Consider the following 23,162-nt stretch of genomic DNA (forward strand, 5'->3'; position numbering starts at 1 on the left):
AAGGCAAAGAAAGATACCCAACGGATTTTACTTTACCAAACTGACCATCCCAGCCTTGCCGTAATGGTCCATTTGATTCACCTTTTATTGTTTATTTTATTTTCACTTACTGAATACGGGACAGACTTGACTGGGGGAAAGAAGGGGAGAAAGAAAGAGGGAAAGAGAAACAGCTGAGAAGAGGGACGGGGGAGAAGGGCAAAAGACAAAAACCAACAAAACGGGCAGAGGAAAAAAAAATGCATATATCAATCACCTGGATCACCTGCTGAGAAAGAAAAAAGAAAGCAAGCAGAAGAGAACAAGAGTAATAGAATAAACAACATCACAATGATATATGTGAATATGACAGTAAATACTAAATATTAAACATTATTGTGCAGCACATAAGATCAACAGAACACAGTGTGCTTTGAGGTAGGAGCCAAAAAGGGTGTAGTTTGTGGGTGTGATCACCCGTGTGTACACCTGTGAGCATGGACGCGCTTGTTTTTTTTTTTAAAAGGTTCCTTCATGTAATAATCTGCTAGAGGGTGTGGGGGGGCCACAAGGTATTTTCACATATGTAACAGTTAATTATGTTTGCAGGAGGAGCAGGTCAGGAGCAGAGGTTCTGGCTGTCCGAATCTGGCTTTGGGAACATGGAATATCACCTGTAGCTCAGTTAACCCTGAGCTAGTGCTTGAGGTTGACAGTATATATAGGTAAGGTTAACCTCAATGTACAGCTTGGGCTCTGAAACAGAGAGGCCAGACTGTCACTCTGGAGTTAGCACGGCTATCTGGTTAGCTTCATTCAGGTGATTTTCAGTGAAAAATATGTTGAGGCTCAAGACCTTGAATTTCAGAGTACAAACAGGCCTATTTATTTATTTTTTTTTACATAAATTGGCCAATATAGTGTCCCTAGCCTAGTCTAGTTAAACTCGCCCAATATAAATAGAATCATGATTTTGTTTAGTTTTGTTGTGTCCACACATACTATTGCATTTGTTCTGTAGATGCATTTACCAGAAGCGCTAGAGGGCGCTAGTAGGTATGTTGTTCTGGTTGTGGTTTTGAAGAAGAAAAGAAAAATAAAGAAAGGAGTTATCTCCGGGAATCCTCTGTTCCTACCTGCGTGTGTGTGTAATGCTTGCTGAACTAACACCACACAACAAGTTTATAATTTTGTCCTTGATAATTTTCCAAATAAAGTCCTTCATCAGTGTCTACCATAAACAAAAATGTGAATATCACTCACACAATACGATGGATCTTGTGTAGACATAAGGATTCATTACACGTAAAACCTGTAACACAACCTGTAAAAGAACGACACGACCTCTCTTTTGTGTCTTAAAACAAGCAGCGACTGCAGGGCACATTCTCTTACGAATTTGGGTTATTTCCTCATACTTTACAAAGTTCGTGTAGTATGAGGAAATACTGCTACTACTACCAAGAAAGATAACACATCTTACAAGATGTATAAGTTTCCTCGCGGATGACGGTGGCTCCTGAGTGGCCGCTTACCGCGTGTGGACTTCCTTGTTACCGTTGCTACGGTTACCAGCGATGACTTGGCTGAAGTCCCTCCCTCCGAGTTTGCCCCGTCAGTGCTGCTCACTCAAGTTCCTTTACACACACACACACACACCCAACCACACAAGGGAGTTTATAGTAAACAGTGAACTTCATATGAAGCGGATGAGGCCGATACAGCGCAAGATATTTATTTTCTTCTACTTGAATTCTACTTTTTAGTCACGGGTACGTACTTTACCCATTCCCCGCTAAATACTTAGTAACAGGATGCACATTGTCGTTGCTGCTAGCCAAACGTTACAACTGTATGTTTTCGGGAAGACTTTTTAATATGTTCATGCAGTACGTTTGTTTGCACTGTTGTTATTGCAGTATTTTTATATTGAGAAGATTTCAGTTGCCGCAGGAAGTTTTACAACATCGGAAATGAAGTAAACATTACGTTTTAACTTGTCAAGCCACACGTGAACTGAAACCTGAGCTATTCTTTTCTCTTAGCTTTGTCTCGTTTACCACAGGCGTCGTCCCCGCTTTCTTTTCGCTGTATGTACAATGTGCATGTGACGATTAATTTGACTGCTTGACAGGTGTAACTGGTATTTATTTAACAAATTGAAGTTGGACATACTCCACCCTGTGGCGGAAAATCGTCGGTTGTTATATTTAGATGCTGTTGACTTTTTAGGAAGTTGAGTGAATATGTTTGTTTGGCAGCCTGTAATACGTGAAATATTCTGCCGACACATGCAGCGATATAAAAACATTGGACGACTTGGCAGAAGACAGGAGGTTATGACCCGCTGAACTTAAATAAAAACAGTCCCAGTCATTTGTTTTAAGCTGTGCATTAAAATGTATTTTCTGTAAATACAGGTTCAAAATAAGTGTGACACTTGTGACCAATTTTTATAAGAGGAAGAAAGCAGAGGACAGTTTACATGTTGTGAAATATTCTGAAGATGTGTTGCAAAAAAGTCCACTTTTTTTTTTAGTCAACTTGTTAAAAAATTTCTCAAGAGGATTATTATTAGACTTTATATTTAATTGTAGTTGTCATGAACAGGTCTGAGAAATGGCACCTCGGTTTTGCCAGTTATTGATCTGTGACAGGCTAGTTGAAAGAATGGAAAATAAAGGTTATGGCTGTTGTGTTTAGTTGGAGACCAACAACTTAAATTGTCTCAGTCTAGCCCTGACCACAATGTTTGCTTAAATGTTGCTAACTGCGGTAGCTCTAACAGCTGTTACATGCCAACCCCAGAGACAGATAAGGCAGCTATGCAAAGCAGGTACCTTTTATGTGTTTAAACACTGGATCTTAGGAAAAGGACAGTTTTCTGGCAGTGAAAACAAGGATCCAGGCATTACATAGGTTTTTTAAAAAAGTATTTATTTGTTTTCTCTAAAAGTATTGACAACATTTCCAAGTTTTAACAGAGGAGGCATTAACCTTGTGTGCTTATGTGGTTAAAGGCTGGAACGATTATAGACAATATTATTGTTGATATTATGAGCCTGAGGAAAAAAGAGCAATTCACCATAGTTCCCTTTCTTGTTTCCTCTGAAATTCTTAATCATTGTCTTTTGCATAGACCTCATGAGGCTTGACATGCTAAATGTTACACAATTGTTGCATATTAAACAATAGTTAATATTGCTTACCAGTTTATGTAACCATTGAGATGGCTGAACACCAAATGCTGTAATAGATAAATGTAAAAAGTTAAATCTGTGGTAAGCTTTTTAGTTTATCGTCAAGGTTTGCCAAACCAGTTTAGATTAAATATAATACAGACATTTTTAAGTCAACTTTATGAGCAAAGCAAATATGAATCATTTGACTTGCCCTTCCATGTGGGTTTGCCAGTGTGTGTCTGAACCTGCTTTCTCATCTGTTCTTTTACCTGCCTACATGCATGTCAGATTTTTCCTCTGTCTGTTCCACATGTCTGCATTTGCATAGGTCATCACACACAGCTTCAGAAGCTGCCGTTTATAAATTGATTGAGCAAAGTCACGGTGCACAAGTTGAAGGCAGTCTTCCAAACCAATGCACACAGAACTGTTGTCTGCATAAAACCCACCAGTAATAGAGTAATCAGTCAATATTTCCTGGTAAAGACCACCCTCGTCATACCACAAGTTTCAGCTGCAGTTTTGGGTTTACTTGTCAGATGACATTACTTTCAGCAGCAGCCGTCATCCCTGAATGTAAAGAGAAGAGCAGCAGTAGTTTTAGGTGTGCAGCTAGTACTATGTAAGTCAAAAACAGAATCAGGATTTGTAGCAGAAAGAGAGAAAGGAACTGCACATTTTAAATGAGTGATTCTTGTCTGTTATATGATTTTAACCAATTAATATTAGTTTAATTAGATGTATCAAACAAAACTCCCTTTTATAGACTTCATGTTTTCATGTTTGCACTTCATGCAACTCTCTAATTTCTATACAATTTTATGTACTTTTGCATATAGAACAACAAAAAAAGATATATTTAATGGGAAAGCAGTCATAACTGAACACTCTTTTTGTCTCTCTCATAGGTTTGAGCTGGTAATTAAAGAGGTGGTTGCTAAGAGATGACAGTCGGTGACATTGGTGAAAGCCTCAGATGTTCAGCAGACTAAAGCTCCACTCATTTGGGATCTTTTTCCTGCACGCCTCAGTCTGTACCTTGCTCATATGAAGGACGTGGCAAACGGTCTTCTATCAACAAACTCATAGTTACCATGGCAGCTTTTACTGCTCCATTTGCCAACACCAGTGCCATGAACTCCATGTTGGCCCATACCGCCTGGCAAAGCCAAGAAAGCAATGATGAGGCAAGTACGAGTGGGAACGGGAACGTTGGACAGAACACTATTCTGGAGAAAACCCACGAGTTCTTCCAGATGTGCGACATCGAGAACAAGGGTTTCATCACCCGACGGGACATGCAGGTGAGGCTTCTGGTTTAAGGACGACTGATAAAGTTCTGCTATCTTTAAACTAGTGTTATAATCTGTTTTAACATTACTAAAAATAATTTATTTCATAGTAGCCAGCAGAAGAATTAGAAAACATCATTACTACCAACTTTAATCATTCCTAATCAGTTACGTTTTTGCACTGTTTCAATCATTATTCTAAAACCACAGTTTACACATCACATTTTTATTGTGTTTAAAGATAACAGGTCATCATTTATCCAGAATAATATGCAGGGATGTTTCCGCACACTCATTAATGATGCTGAACAGGACACGGATACGACATGCACACCCTTTTCAAAGCGACATAATAGACACTCAGAGACAGAGAGCCATGCGGAAGCTTTGTCATGCAGCTCCTCCACTCACATTATTGTGCAGATTCATTTGCCCCTCAGATATTCATCCAGGCCACGGCTTACACTTTGATGAAGCACTTCTAGGCTCTTGCTCTGAGGAGGACAAACACATAGAAGATAAGCTTTGATCTGCGGTTTATGATAATGGTTTCTAATTTAACTAGTAATGATGACGAGAGTCCAGTCCTCAAAATTATTTATATGAACATCTGCACTGACTGCTCTCTACTTAAAGGCAATACTTGTCGTGTTACAGGGTTTGTTTTCACACTTTGCTTTCAGCTGACAACGACTGTGACGATATAACGGATAAATAAACAGCGCTGCTTAAGTTTATTTTCACTGTTGACATTGTAATTTCAGTGGCTGAGTCATTTTCACTTGGCTTCACAGCTTAAAATCCATTTCCAACCACGATCACGAAGGGGATGGCTTTACAGTTGAACTGTTTGCCAACATAAGGGATATGTTCTTCAGATAACACTTCACAGGAACAGCTGATAGTTGTAGAAAGATGGTATCATTTCTGTGTCCCTGCCCTAGATTTTAAGGGTGAGCATCAGTCAACATTTGCAACAGTGTAAACATCACATAAACTCAAATTGCTTGCAGAGGTGTGGCTGTGTTGGCTTTTGTTAAAGAAAAGAAGTTGCTGTCATGTGCAGTTCTTTAGGAGAATCTCTCTTTCCCACGTTCCTTTGGATTAACCTTTTAAAGCCTTAAATTCTGAAAGATTATGAGAGATTGATAGTCTTGCATCGCCATCATTTCCAGTGGAGATGCCAATGGTCACAAACTGAAGGCTGTAGCTACACGAGAAAGATTGTTTCACTGCATGAGTGTGAAACAGTGTTTTGCTAAACAAGATATATCTGTTAAAGAAGCTCTAGAGCTTATTTGGTTCAATTTAGAATCACCAGGAATAAAAGGAAAATAACCTGACTGTTCCTTAGCTCACAATTTCCACTGCGCACGACTCTCCTTATAAAACTCTACTGTAAAGTTTCAGTACTAATAATGTCCTTGAATATCTGCTGTATTTTCTGTCTTGATTAACAGAGGCTGAACAGTGAGCTTCCTCTAAGTGCGGAGGAGTTGGAGAATGTATTTGATACCCTTGATTCTGATAACAATGGATACCTCACCCTGGAAGAGTTCTCCTCCGGCTTTAGTACGTTTTCTCTCTGTTTCATGTTCAAATAGGAGCATCACACTTCTTATTAATCATCTAAGTTCTTGATCTTTTTTTAGGTTCCTTTTTGTTTGGTAATACCATTGCTGAAGAGGAAGTCATGGGGGAGAAGAACAGCTTGCCAGAGGTCCTGTACCAGACACACAGAGAAGAGGGCCTGGCAAAAGCAGAAGAGGATGAGGAGGAAAAACACTTTTGCATGCTTATGGAGAGCCTTGGAGCTAACAATGTCTTTGAAGAGTGAGTACCGTATGAGTGTCTTTGCACACCTTTGTGCATTTTGTACATTAAATTTGAATTGAAAACCTATTTAAAGCCTGACACTTTAATCAGCATGAGAAAAACTTTGTTTCCTCTTATAAGCAAACCTCTTGCCTCTTGGTAGAGTATGTCTGCTTAAAATTTCAAGTCATTTTTATATGATTACATTAAAAACATAGTAATTTAGTGTTACGCCTTAAGATTTTCAAAGAAACTTGACTTTCTCAAAATCTTTATACTTAAAACTGCTTTCACAAACCTCATTAATGTAAGCTTTCATGTTTTTTCCTCTTTCATGACTGCTTCTTTGTAACTGCTGTTGAGGTCTGTTTAGAGTTTTCTTTGTTAGCATGAAAGCTATGTAGTGACAGACTCTTACGAAATGCATGACTAGACTAACCTTTAACAAGCAACTCTAACTCAATAAAAGCAAACAGTAGTGGAGGTGGATGCCAGACTTACATATCCTGTTGGCTTCCACCTACCTGGTTAGAGGTGAACAATGACATTTTAGTTCAGATGAATTTGTGCAGCACTAACTGATATTGATTTTGGGCAGACCTGGAGAATAAATATTTCAAAATGTTTCTGACTTTCTTAGTCTAATAACTTAAAGGCATGTTGATAAGCTGTTGTTGTTCTGTTCCATAGTAGGAACAGAATGTAACAGGTTATAGATGTTCCAGAAATCAACACTTGTTGCTTTTATTTAATATATTTTTCATTTTGTGTAATGTACTGGGATATTTATAATTACAGCTTTTTGTATTTATTAGAGCTGTTGTTATATTTTCCATATTTTGTAATATATTTGCAATATATAATAAATTGTATTATTTAATTTAGTTTAGTTAGTTGCTATTATTACTGTGTTGGAGAAACTGTGACCACATAATATCACTGGGATGAATAAAGTGATTCTGATTACAGCCGCTTAGGAGGGCATTGGGGGCTCCACCTGCATTGACCTAAAGCTGTTTGGTCTTTGACCAATATTTAGCAATTTCAGGGTCTGAAGGTGTGAAAGACTTTCAGGATGGAGAACCTTCACACAGCAGCTTGTGACTTTCAGTATTAGTGTCCCATTTCAAATCAAATGCTATAATTTTGCACCAACTACATGATATCCACCTTAAAGTCATTGTTTGTTTGTTTTTTAGCACCCAGATAAAATAAACTGAAAATAGAGTTAGGCGATCTAAAATAAAATACAGCAAATTTTATAGCAAGATAAACTAAATGAGGGAAATAGAGATGAACTAACAGTATAAATGTGGCATGTAGTCGTTGCCAGGGAACAGAGGGGAACGGGAACATTTCTGAAGAAATTCTGAGTGTGCATATGGTACTACAGGGTCCGTTGTCAGAAGACAATAGGCCGTACCAGGTTGTATGAAGACCAAATCAGAAGCAAAGGACCTGCTCAGAAGCTGATTAGTAAAAATCTGTGAGGAGAGGTTACTATAGCGACTCCTGCCAGTGGCGGTGGTTGGGGGTGACATACACTTCTGTGTACCTCAGGGTCAGACACAGAGAGCTCGCCAAACAGAATTTAAGCTCTGAAGCAAATGTTTTCCAAGCAAAAATCAAAAGTTGTATCGTAAGAATTCCTTCACTGTGAATAGCTGCAACTTCTCGACTAGAAAATACTAAATTTTCATGTTTGTAGAGTTTATTATATGGACGAGGTGACAGTGTAAAAACAACCTCTGACTCTGATTTTCAGACTTAATGCTATTTCTGTTTTCTTAATGCATTGGTTGTAGACATTGAAACACATAAAAAACATTTAAACCAGCATGAAGAGCGTTATAGTTAGATTCTTACAGTGCAATAATAATTATCGATTTCTCAAGGTTAAACATAAAATATCCTTTTAAAAATTATGTGATTACGGAGGAGCTGCTTTTCTTCATTGTTATTGTCATGTGCTGTTGCTGTGGTAAAATCTCTAACATTCCCCACCGCATTACTTCTATTTTTCTTCCAAATAACGGTACTTATTTCCTCATGAACCCTTGTGACAAAGACATCTGATATCAGTAAATGAATTGGCTTAGCCGCTGCAATTATCTGCTTAATTTTGTCCCATCAGTCCTGCTGAAGTGCGCAGTCTTTGGGCCCAGCTGCGCCGGGATGAACCACACCTTTTATCCAATTTCGAGGACTTCCTAGGTAGAGTGACATCCCAGATCCGAGAGGCCAACCAGGAGAAGAGGGAGATGGAGAGTGCTCTCAAAAGGTCAGAAAACATTCATGTATATTTGATGCAGTCGTCATGAAAGGTTGAAATATTATTGGAGGTTTTTCAGATTTGAATGACTCACAGTGCTGCGACAAAGCTCCTTAATCACTGTGTAAATCATTTACAGAAGCTTTTTCTCTCTAGTGCATTATTATTTTAGTGATCAATTTTATAGATCTGTTATGTCAACAGGGTTATTTATATATATTGCACAATATTATATCTAACTATTATATCTAAATCAGGAAAGCAGCAACACATGATAATGAGATCCAGCGACTATACGAGGAGATGGAGCAGCAAATAAAAAGTGAAAAGGAGAGAATTGTGCTGCAGGTACAAAGCAATCACTGGTGTTTTCTGTTAGAGTCGACTTACCTTTGCTCTGTCAGATGTTTTGCATTTTAATCTGACTTTTCAACTTTGTTCTTTGTCCACTGAAGGACTATGAGCGGTTTCTGTCTCGCAGTCAGGACCTGGAGCTGCAGCTGTCCCGTAAGGAGAAGGAGCTGGAACAACTCTTCCAGAAGCAGAAAAGAGTGAGCTGAATTTAGCAGAATGATTTCCTCCACTGTCCCACGCTGGAGTATTTAGATGAAATCTAATAGAGAGAAAATAAATTACAGATGAAACTCTTTAACCCAAGTGAGGTAAATACATTTGTTAAAACATGTGAGACACGACAGATAACAGAATGGAGTCATAAAGTAATTCACTCTTGACCATAAATGCTAGACAGACAGTAGCAGGTTATATCACACCTTTATGCTTTTATGATTAATTACCAAGCTGAAAATTAGTTCTGGTCATGCTGGTTTGCAATCAACCAATCAACAATCAACCACACATCGTAATGGCTGCTACAGCTTAAGCAGCATCCAGTCTGATAATGCTGATTATTCTCTTTTACTGGTTTATGCACCGAATGCACTCCAGACCACAAGTGTTTGGACAGTTTCACACGGCTCTGTCAGCAGCACCAACATTTTAAAATGAAGGCATGAATAATGCAGTAGGAAAATAACTCAACACAGTGTCCAAAAGTTACAACGCAGAAAACCCAATTTTATTTTTTTCTTTGTGCATCTTTGTGGCATTTTGACACCTGTGGGATTGTTATTCTCCACAGACTTTGAGCCTCTAGTTGAAACCGCACACTGTTTTATCCTGTTACCTGAATCATAACTGGAAAAATGCCTAAAGTATACAAGAGCATCCTGCACGCTCACATTCAGACAACTCCTTTAAAGAGTCATAGACAACATCACATTATTTATAAGGACAAGAATCCTAAACAGCAGGGTTAAGAGGCTGTATAATCATGACTGGCTAATTTAATCTGATCTTAATGCAGTAACATATCTGATGTTACTGTATCCTAGCTTCATGCTGTCCTCATATTAATAGAAGTTAAAGTTACATCAGGCATTTATGAGTATTCATGAAATGCTGTCGTATTTAAAGAGACAGTGTAACCAGTTATATTTATCTATCTTATCAGAGGTGTCTTCTTTTCCTTTTTTCTTTTTTCGCTACCCACCTACCTCCAGTTGGAGAGTCAGTGCCAGGAACTACACAGTGAGCAGCATGTGACCAAGGTGGAGAATGTGAAGTTAAAGCAGACAAATGATGAGTTGGCACAGGAGCTGGAAAACACCTCCCAGGAGCTGATGTTGGCACAGGAGCAGCTGAGTTTACTGCAAGAGCAGTCCACACGACTACATGAAGAAAAAGAGATGTAAGCGATGACTGATCTCGGTTTATCTGATGTTTTGGTACCTCGAGCTCTTGCTCTCTCAATTTCTTATCTGTTGCTGATTGATTAGGATGCAAAACTTTGATACTGAAGACATAAATATAATTTGTAAAAACAAAGTAATGTCCACCATACTTTTTACTGCCGTCATGCAAACCCGACGGTTAATAAGCTATTAAACATCTAAAAATATTTACAAACGTATATGGACTCGTAGAACTCATACTCTTACTCATATTGTAAGTATTTCTGATTTCATTGGCATTTATTCTTATATATTGAATTTTGTATGAACCCACAGTCTGTCAGTTGTGTTTTTGTTTTTGTTTTTATTACTGATGCTGTAAAAACTGTCTCGAAACACTAAACTTGTTCAAGTCATATGTGAGAAGTGTAAATGCAAAATACAGTATAATGCAATGACAGAGTATTAATAATCACTGATGTCTTGCTGTTTAAAATAGAGAAATATACAGAATAACTGAAGGCCTGCAGAGAGAGCGAGAAAGTCTCCTTAAACAACTGGACCTGCTAAGGTATGGATCAGAATAAAGAAGGTACAGCTGTACATGTCTGCTTTAGAAAGAATTGGAGTGTACAGAAACATGACATGAGTTTTGGGTGTTTTGTCTCTATTTCTTTCTCACTGATGAGCTCCAAAGCCAATTTTCGCAACCGAAACAAGTTATCCAAAAAAGTAATTTCTTTCTGTTTTCATGTGAGTTTTGTTGTTTAACTAAATCAGAACAGCACTGAGGAGCAAACATCTCAGTTGGTAATTCATCTTTTACAAGTGTACCAGTCCCATAACAAAGAAAAACTGATTAGTTTCTCAGCCTCAAAGCCTTTTCAGAAGATGAGTTTTTGATCCTTTAAGGCTGCTTTTGAAAGAAATGTTGCTTTACAGTAAATGACAGCGATTCCTATCCGATTATCCAAAGGCTTTTTCCTGTATCAACTCCAGACCGCGTGTTTGGACGGTTTCACGCCTCTGTTTGCAGCACCAACAATTTGAAATGAATGAATGAATAATGCATCAAGAAAATAACTCAACATGGGACAACCCCTTCTTTTGTATTGCATTTTTACGTCCAGCATGATCGTTATCCTGCACAGACAGTGGGCTTCCATATGAAATGGCACACTGTTTTATCCCGTTATCTGGATCACTGGAAAGTATGCAGGAGCATTCTGCATGCTCACATTCAGCCAGCTCCTTTAAAACGTATTAGACAACATTTCTGTATCGAGCATTACAAGAATCCTAATCATCAGGGCGAAGATGTGGCGTAATCATGACCGGTGAATTTAATCTGATCTTAATCTGACCGAGTTGCGTTACACTTGCTGTGGACCGAAACGGCAGCAGTCGCAACAACAACGACACTTGGGCTGAAGTGGCTGAACTGAATCTAACAGTAAAAGTTTCTGCTGATGATTTAAGTATAAAGAAGGTTTTTCAAAAAGATTTAATTTGAAGAACAAAGAAATTGCGCCTTGTATATATTTGAATGTTTGAACCACTTTGACTGAAGTTCTCAGTCTTTATTTTTTATCCCTTCTTTCTTTTCAGGGAGATGAACAAACATTTACGAGATGAAAGGGACATTTGCTATCAGGTGTGTTTCGTGTGTGAATTTCATTCCCTTGATTATTTAAATTTATCCTCTCAGTTCATTTTATTTTTGCCCTTTTTAAAAAGATTGCAAATACAGTATATATATAAAAATATCAGACTCTCGTGCCATATTGCAAATAAACACTGTGACTCTGCAGAAACCAAAGAATTCTAAAACATCGGGTTTGAAGCCTTTAATTGGTGTCGGGAAACGCATAAATACAGATGTCTTCAAAAGGTAACAAATGTCATTACCTTGAATGGAAGGCAAGCCAAAGCTTATACACCCTTGGCTATTTATTTTATGTATTAATGTTTATTGTATGTGGAATTTTACTTTCTATCTGCAGTGAGGATGAGGAGGAACTAACCTCCAGCTCTATGAGGCACCGCTTAGTCAATGGGTCATGCCAGCCGTTTTGTGCAGCACAAGCAAGAGGCCAAGGACATCTACAGAGAATCATTTCAATTGAGGAGGACCACCTCCCCTCCTTCCTGATTGACTGTCAAGTCCAAACCCCACTTCAAGAATGCAATGAAGGAAAGAAGGTCTCAGATAATGAAGACAATATAGACTTGGTGATGAGTGATATTCATCCTCGCATGTCTTCAGCCTCGCACCAACAAAGCATGGACAAAATGGAAACCCCCTCGTCTCCGAGAGGCCAGCCTGTTGGCAAAGAGAACAGCATGAATGTAAGCTTCGTCACGCTGTTGTAGCGTCAACTTTCTCACACATGCAATATGCGAGCCTTTGCTGACTGGCAATAAAAAGCGAGTTCTCATATTCTTTAGGTCTTATTCCTGTTCGTCCTGTTTCTTTAGGAGGAAGTTAGCACTTTAGCACCTGAACGCCTCTTCAAGATCGTCCTGGTAGGAAATTCTAGTGTTGGAAAGACCTGCCTCCTCCGACGATTTTGTGATGACGCCTTCCACCCCGGCACCTCCGCCACTGTGGGTACGTATTTTATAGTGTAAACAGACATTAGCTGGTTTAAGAAAAGCATTCGAAGCTCTGTGGTTGACCTCGAGCTTTGTATGCGTTTGCCTGCACAGCACTAAATGTAACAGTTGGTTATGACAGTTTTTTTCTCCTCGGGGTGCAGTGCTGTCAGCAATGAGCGTTCAATCCAGGGCTGAAATAGCCTTAAACACGATCAAACTGTAAAGTATAATAACCTCTGGCGTTACATGCTTATGATGTCATTTGTTTTGTCTGAATGTGCAGGTATAGACTACAGTGTAAAAACAATAGCTGTGGATAACAGCCAGGTGGCGCTGCAGCTGTGGGATACAGCAGGACAGGAGAGGTGAGCTTTTCAGACACTGTCAGGTGTGGATTTGGCTGAGATCTTTAAACTTTCTAATCTGTTCTTATTTTTTTCTCTAATGTGATCAAATGTTCTCAACTAACAGAAGCAATGATCAAGCAAAACGGTTTTGTTCTTATGCGGTGACAAAACATTCGCATGTTTTTACCTGAGTAAAGAGGCAGAAAAAGTACTTTTCCATTATGTAAGCTGTACCCATAAATTTGCTACTTCCTGCTGCTTGTCCTGCAGGTATCGAAGCATCACCAAGCAGTTCTTTCGTAAGGCTGATGGTGTGGTTGTGATGTATGATATCACTGCCGAGGAGAGTTTCACAGCTGTAAGACAGTGGCTCACTAGTGTTAAGGTAAGGCAGTACCAGTCACAAAAACACCACAATCCCATTTTTGTGTTTTTGCTTTATTTTGCTTACCTGCTATAAAAAAACAAACAAATTACATTAAAAAACAAAAAAACAAGGCTGTTTTAGCCTGTGCTCTTTCCTTAACTTGCTTCACAGGAAGGGGCAGGTGAGGACATCCCCGTCATGCTCCTGGGAAACAAAACAGACAAGGAGACTCAAAGAGAAGTTCAGAAAAGTATCGGCGAAAGATTAGCCAAGGTCTGTGTCTGTTGTTTCTGCTAAGCATGAGATTCTGTTTTAGTCACTGTTAGTTTCTGGTCAGTCATACTACAAATGAAAGAAACATGAAGAATAATTAAAAGAAAAGAATTAAAAGAAGCATGAATGAATAATTAATATTCATAATTTAGGTTTTTTTTTTATCCTTCTAATCTCTAGCGGGTGTTGTAGTTTCTATAGTTACTGGACAGAGTTTTGTGAACTAATATTGCTATATAAGAAATGTTTCTTTCTTAGTGCTTTTACAATTTTCAGTGTAGGATTTATTGTCTACATTTCTCAAGGTAGCACAGAAGTCATTGTAGAATAGAATAGAAATATCCTATTTCCCCATGATCGGAAGGTCGGTGGTTCGAATCCACTGAACAGCTACCCTGAGGTACCCCTGAGCAAGGTACCGTCCCTACACACTGCTCCCCGGGCGCCCAATGGCTGCCCACTGCTTCACTGAGTGAATGGGTTAAATGCAGAGAGGAATTTCCCCAAGGGGGTCAATAAAGTACACATTCTTTCTTTTACTGTCCTTCATTGGATCATTGGGGAAATTCATGTGTTCCAGCAGTTTTAGTTTTAGTCAAAAGTTTTAGATTTTCTTGTAAGATTATTTTAGTCTGTCACCTTTTGGCTCTTTTAGGACTGCCAGATGATGTTCTATGAGTGCAGCGCCTGCTCTGGGTACAATGTCGTGGAGTCCATGGTTCATTTAGCCAGGTGAGCAAAAATAATGACATTTCAGCAACATTTTGCCCTGCAGGAAACTTCAGTTTGGCAAACTGTGGAGTGATTATCAGTGAGACTCTTCCTGCACCAATATACATCTTTATATGTGACAATACACTACTTAACAAATTTATTAGACCACCTGTAATAAAAACAAGAAAACAAAAATATATTAGAAACATGTTATTTAATTTAAAAAAAAAATGAATCCACATTTTTATAGCCAAGTTTGAGTTGGCACACCGGACTTCTTACTTATGAGAAGTCAATAATTAATCAAGCTTAATGTTTAATCACTAAAACTTATTTTTCTGCTCATGAAATGGCAAATGGCCTGTATTTGTATAGCGCTTTACACGTTCAGTGAAGGTAAATAAATAACTGTAATTTGGCATTAAATAAAAATGTGCTTTACTGTTTTCTACAGCTTTTTTGTAAAATAGCACATTTTAAAATTATTCAGTAACAACCGTAATTACAATTTGGCATTAAAAATATAGTTTCAGTTACACAGCTTGAGCATACTACTGGATTAACCATTACAAAAACATAAAACATTTGGTATTTACCACTACTTTTAACTGGTAATTACTGTGGTAAGTACTGTATAAAAACGTAAGTCAAAAGTTTGTAACAATAAGAAAGCAGTCACGTAAAATGCCCAAGTGAAAGTAAAAGAGTAACAGTAACCTGTTTTATGAAATTACTGCTAAAAATCAGGATACTATAGGTTTGTGAATCTAGACAGCATTATTGTGTGAGTGAGGATTATGGTTCTGGTCTTGGACAGAAGAAACAAAAGAAAACAAAATGGTTACTAGAATATTTTTCGTTCTCTGAAAACGCAGTGAGGTATCTCACCATGCGAAGGGCCCTATGGCATGATCAGTCCCTGAAGCTCCAGTATCACGCGGCCTGTCCAAAGGGAGCCCTGTTCTGCAGGCAGTAGAGTCTAATAAAAGTATGTGATAACACCAGCACTTGTAAGCAGGGCCCACGAGTAGCCATATGTCTGATGGAATGCACTCACAGTTATACAGGAGGTTTCAGTCCTTGGCACACATACGCCACCAGCCAGCTGCTCCTGGGGAAAATAAAAAATCACGAGTGAGAGCTCAGGACATGGACTGGTTGAACTGGTTACCTTTTCAAACATCCCTAGCGCCTTATCACTATCTGGCAAATTACACAGGAAGATAATGCATGCCGTGCACAACAATGAAAAAAAGGTTCCTTCACACCATCTCTCAAACGTCAGCACTTACCATTATGAGCCAAACGTGTACTGTAGTTAGCACCCAAGTATTCTGAGTGGTTTCTGTCAGTCCTCAAGGGGGGAGTCCATGCACAGTGTCAGCAGCAGCCACAGACCACGAATGTAACACTAGAGCGTCAGAGATACCCACTGCCATGCATTGCATATAGCAGCACTATTAGCACAGGTACTCTAACGTGCTAGTCTGCAATTTTTGCTGTCAAATAAAGTAACTTGTTACGACATCTTAACCACTTACAAAACAAACCCAAATGAATGCAAGTGGAATTTACATCATGGTTTCACCAGAGGACCCTTCCCATAGTGAGAACAAACTAATCACTGATGAAGATAGAGCAGAGTTAATGCATATGCACGTTTGCATTTTCATAGCAAATCCAACTCCAAAGGGCGAAGCGCATCATGATGCACATCAAGGCTCCTGTTAGAAATTGCTACATTTTTGTCTCATTATGTCTCGTAGAATTCTGAAAGAGCAAGAAGACCAAGAAAAGGAGAAGACTGTCCATCTCGTCAGTATCCACTCAGAGAAGAAGAGATCCTGCTGCTGACAGATAAACAGTTGACACTTACACAGAAGCACTACCCTTTACGTAGATACACGTTGTAAAAGTGTGATCACGTGTGCAAGCGAGAACATATCGTGCTGATTGTCATCACAAAATTGTTTACTCTTTGCATTAAAAGTTCTCTGTTATAAATGTGTGATTTGCCAAACTAGTGACAGTTTAAAAATCACTTATTCACGAGGATGAAGTAAAACACGAGTCATAGCTAGTATGTGGATTTCCCTCCGTGGGTCAGATGTAAATATCACTGAACAAATGTTAAGCTAAGTTCACTCTTTTTCAAGTCAAACTAGGACATTTTTAATGAAGGATACTTACTCACAGTTGAATGTAACTCACAAATTTCCAATATTTAATAATCTTCCAAAGGCTTTGTAGTATTCAAATGTGGAGTTTTTGCTTTTAATATATGAATTCAGTGTTTAAATGTTTCGTCTTTACATCTTTTTCAAACATTTCAGGTGGACTTAATAGTGTGAATAACTGTAGCATATGACTCATTGTCAAACAACATTGCATTTAACACTACTTTTGAAAAGCCTTTGGTGTTCAGGTTTAGATCGCTTTTTAAGTTCGTGGTTAGTCTTTGGACCAAGATTAACTGTGGTGTTAAATAACATTTCGGGATATTATGGTTGCTTCACTTGGTGAACTGCAGTTATATCTTTTTAATGAACAAACAAAAAATGTCGTTTAGTATTTGTCCCACAGCTGTTATTGTTGATGTTATTTTATATTACAGGTGTTGTTATAGCAGTACTGCAAGTTACTAGGCTACCTGTGTATTAACATGAGAGCTCATCTCAGCTTTATTTTGAAAGACACACCCTTGTTCCCAAGAGACCAGACAGTTGACAAATATTTATTCAACTTTTCACTTTACTATGTTTGGTGCCAAGTATTTATGAAAATGATATTCCTGTAACTTGATATGTAATTTGTAACACTGTGGTTTTGGTAAAAAAAAAAGAAAAGAAAAAAAGTACTCTCACTAACAGTGAATCACTACTGCCAGGATCTTGCACATTACTCTAATGTAGACATACATATGTATATAAAAAATGGAGATGGCGATAACTTAATAATAGCTATGTGTACAGTTTATGTGAAAAGCACGGGAGGACTTTGTTTCCTTTCTGGCACCATGAAATAAAAATATATTGTACAGCATCACCTGGTGGATATGTTTGGACATTGCAGTTTATTGAGTTTTCAAACTTACAGTACATGACAATATGTGAAACAATATATTCAACAATAAAAAAGTAATACATGTGCAATCAGCATGCTGATTTAATAGATTTTTTATAACTTATTCCGTCGCCATGTTTGTGTTTAATAAGTCGGATGTTTGTCCGAATACATTTTCTTTCTGAATCTAAAGGTGCTCTTTCGATGCAGGTATTATTATAGATAAATAACCTTTAATTTGAATGAACTGTAAGCATAAATGACTCGTGATATTGCTTATTTGTGCCAATAGCTTTGATCCTGTACACACGATGATCCTGTATAAAATGCACACAATCAAAGCAATTATCAAACCGTGTGCTCTCAGAGGGCAACGCTGCAGCTTGATGCTGTGCTTTCTTTTAGTTGGTAATTACATGAGTTTATTATGATGATCTTCATTCACTACCAACATATGCACACGTTGTACATTTTGCTTAGAATTTGGTAGTAAGGGTAGGGGTGGGCGATAGAAACGATATACAATAGAAACGATATAAATTTGGCCACCGATAGAGATTTTGACTCTATCGCGATAGCGCATGTTGATGATGTCATCAAGCTGCGCCTGTTTTGGTCGAAAGCAGCGGCTAAAACCATTATCATCTGCAAATTATGCCGGGCGACAGTCACAGCAAAGACATGAAGCACTTTTGAAATATGGGGAAAGCCAAAAACTGCGCTTCCTCCACTTCCGTAACATTGATTCATTAATGTTGAATTCTCTCGCAGCTCCGTGTATAGCATCCTGCTATGCGATTGCATTTGTCCCTGACCACCAGAATCCCTCACGTTAACTTTTATCGAGTTGAAAAAAAGTTGGCGTTCATCCTCCAGCTTCACTGTGCTAATGTTATGCTAACATAGCTGTGTCGCTAGCAATCACGTAGCACAACATTATATACCAGGTAGTCCAGCTTCAGTAACCCTGCAAACGTCACTGCTGTTTAGTTTCCTGTCTTCATTTATGTTGGAAGTGGTAGCAGAGCTGTACGTTTGAATTAGTTTCAAAAATCTCTCAGTCAGAACATGCTATGAAATGTTTAGGTGTAAACTAGCGAGCTAACTTCCTGCTAACTTCTAACTCCATTAAATTTAATAAATTCTGTTTTCATTACACCTGGTAACGCAGCAACGCTGATGATTTAATTAAAGATGAAAGAATTTAGACCGTTTTTAACTCTTAGTGTTTGTTTGACTTTGGGACCTGAAGCACACGGAGTTTTGGACCCAGATTACTCCGCGAAGCTCCTCACTACGGCAGCCGTAATGCTCTGACATCCATCAAGCAGTGCTGCTTACCAAAGTTGTACTAAAACATTTTTTAACAGATTTCTGCACGCCCAAATTGGTTTGAGGTCAGTAAGCACAACCAGAATTCATACAATTAAAGGATTTTAAGTGTGCCTTATAGCGAGGAAAATACGTTATACAGAAGAAAAGAATATATCGTGATATATATCGTTACCGCACATGCTTCAAATTATATCGCGATATGAATTTTAGGCCATATCGCCCAGCCCTAAGTAAGGGCATCTGTGTGTTTTAAGAATGGAGGCTGGATTTGGCAATATCAAGATCTGTGACGCGTGAGGCGATCCGGAGCACTAATGCAAGGTTTCAGATATGTAAAATATCTGCAGATCTTTACTGAATAAATTCTTCACCGGGTACCTTGGCAATGACTGTAGTAAGAGTACAGGGAAATGAAAAGATCCCCATCAGTACACTGAATCCAGTGTGAATCAAAAGTGTGCAATGCAGGGGGAGCCTGAGGTAAAAACCAAAGAACCATATCTTGTGGTCCGTACGTTTGCTAGAAGAAACCTCAGTATCCGTCAGTTTGGTTGAAGCCAAGATATTGGGATATAACTAAAGCAGGTCATCAATATTTTATTGACTCCCTTTGTAATAATTCTTTGTTGTCTGTCTAGGATCCAGCTGCATTATTAACAGTATGAGTTACGCAGGCTTTCCTTTGATTCCTTGACATGAATTATGCTCAGGCATATAGTAAATGGCTTGAGGCTAGATTTGAAGAACTGCTTAATCTTAAATCAACAGAATAAGAGTGGCTTGTGTCTACATATGAAACCACTGTAAGAAGCTAAACTCAGCAGTGTGGAACAAAACTAGGTACACTTCGGCACTTGGTCAAGGCATTTAGGATGGAAAAAGTATGTTTTTGGCAGGTCAACATCACAGCTCGAACTGACAACACAAAGCACACCGGATACCCAAAGCAGTTTAACAGTGTGAACTTTGACACCTTCTATTTTACACGCACTGTAAACCACTACTACACTGACTATGCAAACACATTACCTTTCACATTACACGTTTCTTTGTCCTGGCTGTGGTGTTCAGTCGCTTCTAGTTTTTCTCGCATTGCTAAACTGATACAACAATAAATAAATCATTTTACTGGTAACCATTTGCTACAGTACATGACATTTAAAAAATTAAATGTATTCTCTACTGTAACAGAATGTGGACATTAGAGTAACTCATTACTGTATTTTAAAAATGCCAAATATCGCTCCATAAGGTCCGGGTTAGTGTGGAAAAACAAATACTGAAGAAAACACACAAGTACGTCACTCCATCTCACATATACTTACGTCAGTAATTAACATTCATCAAGACTAGAACAGTTTCTTAACACATTTTGTCAGAGTTACATTCAGAATTGCTTAACAGTCAACATCCTGCCTTCATCATACAAGTAGCAACCATATTGATATTGTCAGTGGTGCCAGCTAAACCGGGTCTTTAGCCCGGTCTAATTTCTTCCTCTGTGAGTCTCGGTCCCGCTGTGCATCTGTCTGTGGTCATGAGAGCGTCTTTGTCTCCCTCTGGTGCTCAGGAGTTGCACTCAGCGGGGCACCAATGTCCCCGCAGTGAAACTTAACGCATCTTGTAGTCATGGGATATGGCTGCTTCACACAGCTGCCCTTTGAAATCCAGCTCAAAGGTGAAGTCTAAGTCACGCTGCAAGTGAGCAGAGAGACAGAAATAAAAAAGATGGTGTTCAGCGATACTTCAGACAACAACTGATCAAATACACAGCAGAAAGAAAGAAAATAACAAGTAAGACAAGAGATGAGATCTCCTTTTTGACCAGAGTGCAGAACATGGTATTACGAAAGCAGAGTGTTTGTGAAGAGAAAGCAGGCGCCGCTTCTCCATCCCGTAGGGGAGGAGAGGACACTGACAAGGTCAACAATAGAATCTGTTGTTGTTTGTTGAAGTCACTGCAGGGCTGCTGCCTGCATGACAGGAAGACAAAACTGAAGAGGAAACAGCCTGCTGTGGGCAGGGGATGACTCATTTACACATCTATCTATCTATCTATCCATCCATCCATCCATCCATCCATCCATCCAAATTTCAAAATATATCCATACCAGTACTTACAACATTTTTCTCATTGGGCTTCATAGCAATTGAGCCAACGATCTCTTCTCCTCTTCGGACTGTTAAATAGTCCTCCAGGTAAAATACTGTCTGCTTCCAGTGGGTGTATGGAGCATCTGGAGCTGCAACACACACAGAGAAACACTTTCACAATACTCACAATGAATGCCTAAAATCAAGAGTAATCATAAATGACTTATGTCACTAATGACTTTCGGAATGATAAATAAATCATTGATCACTTATAGGAACTGTTGACTAGTTGGCAGTTTGGAAAAAGACCTTTTAGTTGGTGTTTATTGCCACATGTCTGGATTAAAGTCTTGTTACTATTTACTGACTTTAATGAACAGCTGCAGATATCTCAGGTGTTTAATTTGTGCAATACACCAACTAAATAACCCAGACTGAAGACAACAATCAGTCATCCCAATGCAGCTGTGCATTTCTCCACATAGTTATCCCTTTTACAATGTTTCCAAAGATCTGAATACTATGTAAGCATACAAGAAATTAATCATGAGACTTTTTACCGATACACAGCTGCCTAAGTACCTGATGTGAATTTAACTAAGTGCAAAAAAGGCATGTGTCTTCACCTGAGATCCAGAATACAGCTCTGAAGTAAAATGCAGATAACAAATTTCTTGCCTCTCAACTAAAACTTTTGTCAGACTTCTTCCATTACCATTTCACTTTGTGTCTTTGTAGTCTTTCTTTATCTGCATTCATATAGTTTGCATGAATGTAAAACCTGAAATCCCAGTCCCAAAACCAATGTGAGCATTGGCCAGGATTCTGACCATTGCTGTCAATACCACTTAAAATAAATTAGACTTTTTGTTAGCTTTTGTGTGGCAGCTTGGTGGACCTGTGCTTTGTGAGTCCATAGATAAAAGGGCCTGCCAATCAGTATACTGCTACGCAGGCCAGGGTCTTTTTTTTAGGGCATAGTTCAATAAAGGCACTGAGAAACTAATTCTGTTTCATCCAGTTCTGCAACTGCAGTAGATGAAATGGTATTTTTGTACTGACCTAACCTTTTCCTCCTCACCTGACAGTCTGTGTGTGTGTCTGATACACTGTCCTTCACGGCCGCGTGAAAGACTGATGGCCCATTTTAGCCTTTTGTGTGTAATTTTTAATCTGTCTAACCTTTTCAGGAGGAAAGGCCCAAGTTTTGACACTGGAAACTTTGCTTGGCAGACACACTTACAGAAAATCAATAGACGGGACTGTGCTTTGGCAGAAAAAGCCAATGTTAGGAAACAATACATCTCTTTGAGTATAAGTCACAAGGTCTTGATGATGGTGTACTTGACAAATTAAAGGTGACCTGTGCTTACACACATTTTTTTTTAACCAAAAGAGCCAAAAGATATATTTGTTAATCCAACAGTTAAGACAGTTTATTCCTCTTTACATTTCAGTTCAATGTTCTCCTTCACCAACAGAGGTCAGTCACACACAGGTTTTAAAATTGCAGTCATTCTCTTGGAATGCCACAATCTCAAATCTTTGGATTGGCCTAATTTCACACAAATTGGGGCCTCCAAACATGCAAGGTGAGAAAGCACTGGTCTGCCATCTATGAAAAGAAGTGAGCACAATGAGGAACACAAAATCTGACAGGAAGTGTGGTTTTTCCCTTTCCCACTGGGCAAAGTATACAGCTCTGATTCTCATTGGACTGTGATGAAACACAGGGCTTCAGAAACAGGACACTCTTTAACCTGGGGTCTTCTGAATCTATCACTCCTAATTTAGACTGCAGAAAGTGACTTGTGTTATTTGTATGTCCTACTATGAAAGGGATTGGGTTTTTTAAACATAAAGGCAGGTTTCCCCTGATGCGATTCCATTCTTCTTGCAACTGTAGCCACATAATACCAGTAGGAATCCATGGTCTTCTTATCAGGGTTTATTGTTAGTTTCCACACTCAAGACAAAAGGAGACCGGGCCTTTTGAGGTTGTTGCTCCAAAGAAAGTTCAGAATTCTCTCAATGGAATAAAAGAGACTAGTTTTAGAAAATCGTTTTAGATCTGTTTATGTAGATTTGTCTTTTTTTT

At 38.6% G+C, this 23,162-nt stretch overlaps 2 protein-coding genes across 2 annotated transcripts in view; one reads left to right on the plus strand and one right to left on the minus strand.

The window, feature by feature from the left end:
- The first annotated feature begins 1,553 nt into the window (after positions 1-1,553).
- On the plus strand, positions 1,554-17,614 carry cracr2aa (calcium release activated channel regulator 2Aa). The gene is made up of 18 exons (XM_005930354.3): positions 1,554-1,751; positions 4,070-4,465; positions 5,914-6,025; positions 6,106-6,286; positions 8,403-8,549; positions 8,798-8,888; positions 8,996-9,091; positions 10,103-10,290; positions 10,773-10,844; positions 11,882-11,927; positions 12,085-12,164; positions 12,277-12,622; positions 12,752-12,884; positions 13,155-13,236; positions 13,489-13,603; positions 13,757-13,858; positions 14,514-14,590; positions 16,339-17,614. The coding sequence occupies exons 2-18, from the start codon at positions 4,256-4,258 to the stop codon at positions 16,424-16,426; spliced, it is 2,166 nt and encodes a 721-aa protein (XP_005930416.1). The 5' UTR covers positions 1,554-1,751; positions 4,070-4,255; the 3' UTR covers positions 16,427-17,614.
- A 1,500-nt stretch (positions 17,615-19,114) lies between these two features.
- LOC102299175 (protein arginine N-methyltransferase 8-B) overlaps positions 19,115-23,162 on the minus strand; it is a 52,507-nt gene continuing 48,459 nt past the window's right edge. The window contains exons 9-10 of the mRNA XM_005930352.3: positions 21,092-21,213; positions 19,115-20,665 (exon numbers count right to left, since the gene is read on the minus strand). Coding sequence (XP_005930414.1) covers positions 20,582-20,665; positions 21,092-21,213 — 206 coding nt within the window. The 3' untranslated portion in view covers positions 19,115-20,581. The remainder of the gene's footprint in view (positions 20,666-21,091; positions 21,214-23,162) is intronic.

This window comes from Haplochromis burtoni, unplaced genomic scaffold (assembly GCF_018398535.1).
Source record: "Haplochromis burtoni strain Fernald_Lab_line unplaced genomic scaffold, NCSU_Asbu1 Contig_127, whole genome shotgun sequence".
Lineage (NCBI taxonomy): Eukaryota > Metazoa > Chordata > Actinopteri > Cichliformes > Cichlidae > Haplochromis > Haplochromis burtoni.

Coding starts and splice junctions, on each gene's coding strand:
- cracr2aa (XM_005930354.3), top strand. CDS start 4,256: ATGGCAGCTTTTACTGCTCCATTTGCCAACACCAGTGCCATGAACTCC. Junction 8,550..8,797: donor ATGGAGAGTGCTCTCAAAAG/GTCAGAAAACAT, acceptor TATCTAAATCAG/GAAAGCAGCAACACATGATA. Junction 14,591..16,338: donor TCCATGGTTCATTTAGCCAG/GTGAGCAAAAAT, acceptor TATGTCTCGTAG/AATTCTGAAAGAGCAAGAAG.